This window comes from Nelumbo nucifera, chromosome 5, assembly GCF_055504915.1.
Source record: "Nelumbo nucifera cultivar China Antique chromosome 5, China Antique-T2T, whole genome shotgun sequence".
Taxonomy (NCBI): domain Eukaryota; kingdom Viridiplantae; phylum Streptophyta; class Magnoliopsida; order Proteales; family Nelumbonaceae; genus Nelumbo; species Nelumbo nucifera.
The window spans coordinates 14,052,549-14,060,979 of NC_142653.1; the positions used below are offsets into that span (position 1 = coordinate 14,052,549).

The 8,431-nt window shown below is 37.0% G+C and overlaps 1 protein-coding gene across 1 annotated transcript; it reads left to right on the plus strand.

The window, feature by feature from the left end:
* The first annotated feature begins 6,707 nt into the window (after nt 1-6,707).
* Nucleotides 6,708-7,989, plus strand: LOC104609448 (transcription factor MYB92-like). Its single transcript, XM_088886976.1, has 3 exons — nt 6,708-6,902; nt 6,977-7,106; nt 7,209-7,989. Exons 1-3 carry the CDS (start codon nt 6,773-6,775, stop codon nt 7,855-7,857), a joined length of 909 nt encoding a protein of 302 aa, XP_088743102.1. The 5' UTR covers nt 6,708-6,772; the 3' UTR covers nt 7,858-7,989.
* The last annotated feature ends 442 nt before the right edge of the window (nt 7,990-8,431 follow it).

Here is an 8,431-nt window from a genome sequence, read left to right on the forward strand (position 1 = left end):
AAATAATTAGAGATATATACTTTTATTTAAATAAAAAAAAATTATTAAAAGGTAAAAGAAAAAAGTGAGAGAAAAATGCATAAAGGGCCCCACCTACCAAATAACAAATTAACAATGAAAGCTCAATGGCCCACGGCCCAGAAAAATAGCCGCCACATTGACCACACCATGACAACCACAATAACCTTTGTGACAGTCCATCCCAATAGACTGAACAGTTGCATAGCAATCATCTCAAAATACTAATTTCTTTTTGTTGGATCTGTATATTTTGTCTATATCTATAGACAACATAATCGGATGGCCCTGTTCATGGGCCATGTCAACTTACGTGACAATTAGACATGTTCATGGGCTGGGTCGGGCTGTGTTTGAGTCGGGCTTTCACTCTGTATTAATAGATTTATCTAAGGCTAAGCCCGAGCCCGACCCGACTGACCATCGGGCCTACAACTTGGGCCCGAGCCTGGCCCTCATAAAAAGCTCGAAGCCTGGGCTTGGGCCCTAGCCCAAAATTTACCCCATTTGTTACTACTGCTGAAGTGGCTGAATAGAGAGAGAGAGAGAGTGAGAGAGAAATTATAAAGAAAAAATAAAAAAAATGTATATATTAAATTATAAATATATATATATATATATTTTATATAATATATAAAATACATATTATGTATTTTATAAAATATATAATGTTGAGTCGAGCCGGGCTTTTTTGACAAATCCCGAGCCCGGCCCATAACACAGTCGGGCTTACTATGTTAGGCCCGAGGTCAGGCCTGCAGGCCTAATTACATGACCAAGCCCAACCGGGGTGTGGGCAGGACCATCGGGCTACCCGACCCATGAACAGGTCTAGTGACAACTCTCTGCTTTCTGTCTTTCTCTATTTGAATGAAATGTCCCTTTGACCAAAAAAAAAAACAAACAAACCTTTGTGACAATAGGATTTGATCACAAATCTTCGCTACAACCAATTAGAAACCTTTTCAGATTGAGCCAATTGCCAATTGGCACTGTAGAAGTTTCATTTATGAGTCCACATCTCCTCCCCATAAGAGGCCGCCCCACAATGCCCTACAGTATATCCCTATTGTGTATTGGGAACATTTCCTGATGATAATACCACTCCTAATGATGTCATCATCGGGAGATATTCTCAATACACGGTGGGGATGTGCTGTGAGGCAATGTAGGACGGCCTCTTGTGGGGTGGAAATGTGCACTCTTAGTTTATAAGTGAATTTTCATTTGACATTTGTCACCATTAAATAATTTATTTTAAGATGTTATCAATGCACGTGTTGTAATGTGTGTGTGAGGAAATCAGATTTCATCCTCACCAAGGTTAATAAGTGTTGTAAGGACGATGTAAAGACCTATTTTATGAGGACATAATTAAGGATGGCAATTTTTCTTATTTCAATGGGACTTGATTTTCTTGGCCCCATGGGGTTGAGGATGGGGATGGGGATTGAGGTCCCCGCCCCGCCCTGACCTCGATAATATATTTATTTATATTATATATATATATATATCAAAACATATTTAAAATATGATTTATAATTTAAAATTTTTATTTATTGTAAATAAATTTATTTACAAAAACTGTTATCTAAAAAAAATTCAGAGATTTGAGTGATCAAGTCCTTATGGGAAACCCATCCCTATTAGGGATCAAAGAAGAAGGACAAATTTTATCCCTAATGGAAAGCATGAACAGGAATAAAGGTTAATTTCAGAATTGGGGTTAGGAACAAGGAATATAATCTTCACCCCAAATTCACCCTGTTGCCATTCCTGGGATCCTACGAAATTGGTTTGACACTGAACCAGTTGGGGACATCACACCAAGTTGAAGTAAACCAGAGACATGATTTTCGTTTATTTACATATTGAACTAGAATCCTCACGTAAACCATTATATTGAATCTGATGTTACTATTTTTTTCCTTGTTTTTTTGTTTCACCATTTGTTCATATAAGTTCTGACTTCTGACCAACGATTGAACTTTAATTATTCACTTTAACCAACCAGACATGTTTTTGGTTCATTGATCACTTGGATTTTCAAATTAAATGAAATATTAGGCAAGGAAAATGAGGAAGGAGACGGAGGAAGAATGAGTAAACCGAAAAAATTGTTCGCCATCTCTGTGCTTTTGATCTAGGTTTGACATACATCCTAACAAAGTTCATTGCCTAACATTGTCGCTGCTTCCTTTAACAGAACGTTTTGGGATCGATGTGGCCAAGTTCCTAAAAAAAAAGACAATAATTGTTTCTGTCAAACACAAAAATTTTCAACTATTCCGTTCTCACGTTTTCAGAAGTTGGTTGATTCCGAAATAATAAAAAATACATTTTCTGCACTTATAAAATACGATTCCAAAAGAAAATAACGTTTGGGATCCCACTTGACACTTGTGTTTTTAAATCACTTCAATACTTCATTCAAATAATAATAAGAAAACTATAACAGCATACCTACTCTTTGTAATATTATAGTCTTTGTCGGGCTGCTTTGTTTGTTTTGTTTATTGGGTGGGAGGCCTCGCCGGGGGCCTATTGTTATCCCGTTATTTTTGGTGGGCTGGGCCCTGTCTCTCTCTCTCTCTTATATTTTTATTAAAGTAACCTACTGAATAAGGGTCTGAGATTTTAGGTGGAAGGAAGCAATGGCCCATTGCCTTGCATGCTGACGTTTGAGAAGAAAAATATCTGGGATTGCATTACAACAACCTGTACCACAATTGGGTAGTCCATCCCCCTACTTTTAACAAGAATTCTTTTTCAAAATATATATGAAAACGTCCTGACAACTTGTATTAAGTTTGCACATGGTTTACCTCCACTCTATTAGGCTCTTCCCTCTACTTCCTACATAGCCTTATCACGACATTCATTCTATTGCAATGTGTCAATAAACATGTAATCCAGGTGGGTAGTCAGTTGCCATCCCTTCCTTTTGTACCTACTAACCCTATTAATTCACTAACCAGGTCTACCTTATAACACCCATATTACTACATCAAGAGAAGAATGAAAGAAAATTCTAAAAATTTGCACGCAACAAAAAGCCAATTTACATCTACGGCCACCTATGAGTTGGATCTAGGGGTGTGACGTATTGACCGGTTTTGGGTTGCATCCAATCCGGTCTAAGCCTTATTAAATTAGATTTGGACAGTCCATTATAATTATTGGATTGAGTCGATCCAAAATAAATTGGTCTGTAATCTCTTATTAGTTTGAATTGGATCCAAACCAAATTTCCAATAATTTGATCATGATGTCAAATCTTCATCCAATTTGAAACTGATCAAAACTGAAACCAGCATAATATCACTTTTATGAAAAATAGTTTTACGAAAACAATTTTCTAAAAGCACTTTTATAAAAGTAATTTTATGAAAGCACTTTAATAAAAGTACTTTTACAAAAGTGTTTTTGCAAAAGTGCTTTTATGAAGGCACTTTTTTAAAAGTACTTTTATGAAATCACTTTTACAAAAGAACTTTTATGGAAGTGCTTTTCTAAAAGCATTTTTATGGAAGTACTTTTACAAAAGCACTTATACGAAAGTACTTGTATGAAGAAAACACCTTTATAAAAGCACTTCTACGAAAATACTTTTTTACAAAAGCACTTCTGCAAAAGTATTTTTACAAAAGTACTTTTATCATATCACTTTTATAAAAGTGTTTTTTCAATGCCAAAAGGGTATATTTTTATAATTTTCAGATTTTTTTTCTTCATTTTAATATATTTTTAAAATTTTTTATATGTTATATTTCTTTTATATAATTTTTGATATTTCATTTAGTTTGAATTGGACCCAATTCAATCCATTTACATTTTAATAGATTGCATTGAATTTGGACTAGATTGGATCCAGTCCATTTGTAAGTGGACTGACATTAAACTGGATCAGGTTGGACCAAATATAATCCAATTGACACCTCTATTTGGATTGTTGGATCCCCAATAGAAATGCGATGATACGCTCAAGTTATCTAACAAGAGGGAGAAGGATCTAGAATAAGGAGAAGAGAGAGAGAGAGAGAGTTTGTTTGTAGAAAAGCCAATGCCAACTCCATTCATTCAGGCTATATTTATAGCCTTATGGTGCTACAAACTGGGAGTAGAAATAGGAACTACTGCCCCTTAATCTTAGGAGCTTATCAACAAAAAAAAACAGAATGCACTTATCTAGGAAACAGAATGCACTTATCTAGGAAACAGAATGCACTTATCTAGGAACAGAATTGAAGACTTATCTATTCTAACAGAATTAAAACTGAATGGATAAGACTTATCCCAACTAAGAGCTAACATGACCGGGTCTTCTACTGCTATCCACTTTGACCGGGTCTTCGGCTGCTGCATGCATGCACGTATCATGCGACTTCGAGTAAGGGCAGACTATTCGGTCAATTCAAAAAACATGGTTTGTATTTACATGCTTGAAGGTACGTACATTAATTCTTATTGGGGATCCATTGATGGATACCGCTAATCGAAAGCCAGCAATTCCTGATGTAAAAAATATAGACTTACAAAGTAAGGGATGAATAGCTAGACCCATTTTGAGCTCCGAAAGAAATTGCCAGGTGGAAGACTCACTTAGGGAAGACTACTTCAGAAAAAAAAAAAAAATTCTATGCACACTTAAATTTGTTAGTTCTACAATTGTTGAAGCATATTTGCTAGTTCATCTTTTCTCGTCTTTACAAGGCAAAAATGGAGTGGAGCTGGTTAACTGGTCAAGATGATAGAATCTCAAATTCGCTTATAAAGCCCAAAGATGATAAGAAACTGACCTTATAATAATAATAGATTTTGCAATGCGATGGGAACTGATTTTTATCAATTAGAAATTGACAAATTGATGGTATATGCCTTGGGCGTGAATCATCACCACCACCAATGCTATCATAAATTAACAGCCCCATGTTGAGATGCAGATGCGAGATGCCCCACCCAGCCCAGCTTATTATATATTAATATATGATATGTAGCTAAAACTTAGAAGCTAGCTAAGCTAGGTCAACTCCATCTCCATGGACCATGACCAGGATCTCCATCTATATTCAATTCAAACTCTTTCACCTGTTTATTATTATCCAACAACAATATAAATATTAACACCTAAATCTATGGCAGCCATGTATGCAATATTAGATTAATTTAGATCCATGACGATGGTATTGCGTGCATAGTTAGGGTTCTTCTTACCAATAGCCGTTTGCCACGTGTTCATGATTGATGCTGACTTATGACTTCCTTTCCATTGTTTGCAGGTTCGATTTTTTTTTTTTTTTTTTTTTGTTTTTGGAAATGTAGATTAATTGATTACCTATAACTACTGTTTAGTGCAAAGGACCAAACTCAGTCCTCTCCTCCTCGCATTATATATATCCTCCACAGGATCCGAGTCCGATCTGAATCGAACGGGTAGGATTTAATTCAATTTTTAATGGATTGAAATGGGAATATTCAATTAGAATTCGGTCCAAGACCATTAGCATCATTCAAATTATTAGGATTTATATATACATATTTAATTAATTAGTGCTTTTTTATATTAAATTTTATGCATTCTTTAATTTCTGGCCAAATGCCTCCTATATATGATAGCTAGTCGTTATTAAATCATGTAGGTACAACTCATGTTATCTGGTGATGCGCGGTTTGAAAGCTCTTACCTGGAGAACTGCATGGATGTACTTGCGCGGTGAGCTGGATCAATGTGCAAAACAATGCTCAGAGGGATCAGGGTGGAAGACCCAGTGAGGTCGCTCTGATGCTTAAGTCAGTAGTCTGTGTATTTGCGAGCTAGTATGGATGCTAGAGAGCTTGGATGTGAGTAATCATGCGTACTTGGACCTCGGAGGGTTGACACCCTTATATAGCTGAGCTATCATGGGTCTTGCGAAACGGTTCTGGGATCTTTGGCCTGAGTGGATGAGATCCGTTTCCACTTTAGTCGGGGAGTAACATATCAGTTAATGAAGTTTATCGTCGCCACCCAATCTGGGCGAAGAAAAGATAAGGCCTGCTGTTACACAACGTGATCCCGTGATGTTTGGGGTCTACTGGGAAGCTTATAGAGTCGATTATGTGTCACTTCGGTTCCTGGGCTCCGAACTGACTTAGGCACCGATGTATCTTTATGCCAAGATGGCCGAACATTTGCTAACTAAGCTCCCCTTGCTGAATTACACATGGCAACCACATGACCTTTAGTTACTAGGTCGTACCAAATTACCCCTTATCATTACTAAATAACATCTTGGATGGAGAATTCAATTGATCCCATCCAAGGTGGCCCCCATAAGGAATGGCTTGTGATTGGTTGGCCAAGTTATTCAAACTCCAAAGGTCAGGGGATACTCTTTTTCTATTATATGAAAATGCATTGGATAGATAGTACTATCGTTCATTCATATTCCCCTCAATTATTTTTCAAAAAAGATTTTAATAAAAAAAAATTATTTTCCAAAGGGCAGATATTTGTTTTAAGGGAGGGTTAAGGAAAAACTAACTATAATAATGGTAGGAAGTAGGAAGGATGGACAGAGAAAAGGAAACAAAAAAGCTTGTGTACGTCAGTCACTTTCAACTGAATTAAATAAGAGAAAGAGAAGAGAGATTCATGTATATAAATTATAGACAGCTTAGAAGGCCGGGCGCCTCGTTCATTCGGTAGTTCCTGAGAGGGAGGGAGTCAGGGAGGCAGAAATTAACCAATATTAATAATTAGCGACAGACAGTTATGGGAAGATCTCCAAGTGTAGAAGATGGTGTTAAGAAAGGCCCCTGGACTCCTGATGAAGACAGGAAGCTCGTCCAATGCATTCAGATACATGGCGATAGAAGATGGAAAGACCTCCCTAAACTTGCAGGTTCAGTAACCCATACACTCTATCTTTCTCTCTCTCTAATGGGTGCATGGTTTTGATCGTCTTCGATATTGCAGGTCTTAAGAGATGTGGGAAGAGCTGTAGGTTAAGATGGAACAATTACCTGAGGCCTGACATCAAGAGAGGAAAATTTTCACAGGAAGAAGAACAGACAATTCTCACACTTCATTCCATTCTTGGCAACAAGTAATTAATTTCGTTAGTCTCTGCAAATTCTGGGTTTTGATCTGCCCGATTGTTTACACATACTAATATATCTCAAATTCTCAATTTGGTTTTGTATACCAGGTGGTCGGAAATCGCGAAGAAGCTCCCTGGCCGAACTGATAATGAAATTAAAAATTTCTGGAACACCCGCCTAAAGAAGAAGCTGATAAAGATGGGCATCGATCCGATCACCCACCAACCTCGAACTAACTTCTTCATGGTCCAACCCCATCTGTTATATCGGGCTACTAGTACTCCACCAGAAGCTTATGAGTTGGCTAAGCATCAGTATTTTCAATGCCTCCTCCAGACGGCAGCTTTGTTGATGACAAACTCTTCCATCGGTTCCATGAACAGCCTAGTACTGAACTCAGTCTTGAAAGAAAATCCTGTTTTAGGTTCACCACAGCTCGACGATCTCATCCGATTTTCTGTTGGAACTTCATCTCAAGCTTTGCCTTCTTCAACCCTTTCCTCTCGTTTGCCTGCAGATATGCAGCTGCCACCTTTGAACGATGTGATGGACTTTGGAGAAATCAGCCAGCAATCACCATGTATTCATCCTCCCTCTCCTCTTTCATCACTCCCACCTGCTTCGCCTGTTACCAACACCATAATTCGTAACCAGGGTGGCAGCCGTGGAACTACTTCTGGCTTTCAAGAAGGAGATATTTCTGATTGGTCTGAGTTGCTTCTTGATGACTCTTTTATCTGTGAGTTAATTAATTGATTAGTTTTTACCATGTTTGAGAAATTTCAGTGTTCAGACTGGATGGAGTTTTGACGACCCCCACTGCCACCGGAAAAATGTATTGTATCATTACCATGTAGACTGTAAACACACTGTCTTGTATGTACACAATCATACCCTAAATAAATCTTTACACATATACATACATAATTCATATAGAGATTCCATTTCTCTCTTTGGTTCCATATCCAAGCCTACGGAAATGGATCCAGGGTCCTTTGAACATGATAATTTGTAATGGGAGGATCCATTTTTTTTCCTTCTCTTTTATTAATTTAATTTTCAATACCATGCATGATTGACCAGGACGATTTATATTCACCAATTTAATAACCAGAAATTAATTATACCTAAACATGGGCCCTATTTCGTTATAGAGTAAATATATAGAAACTATTACCCAAAGTCTTATATTTATGAGGAAAATTTATTATATATGCAAATAAAAATGAAATGGTGTTCAAACGAATGTACTACATTCATGTGAACGGCCTTAACATAATTTTCTTTTATTTGTTGAAAACCTTTATATCACTACCAAAGTTAAAGCAAA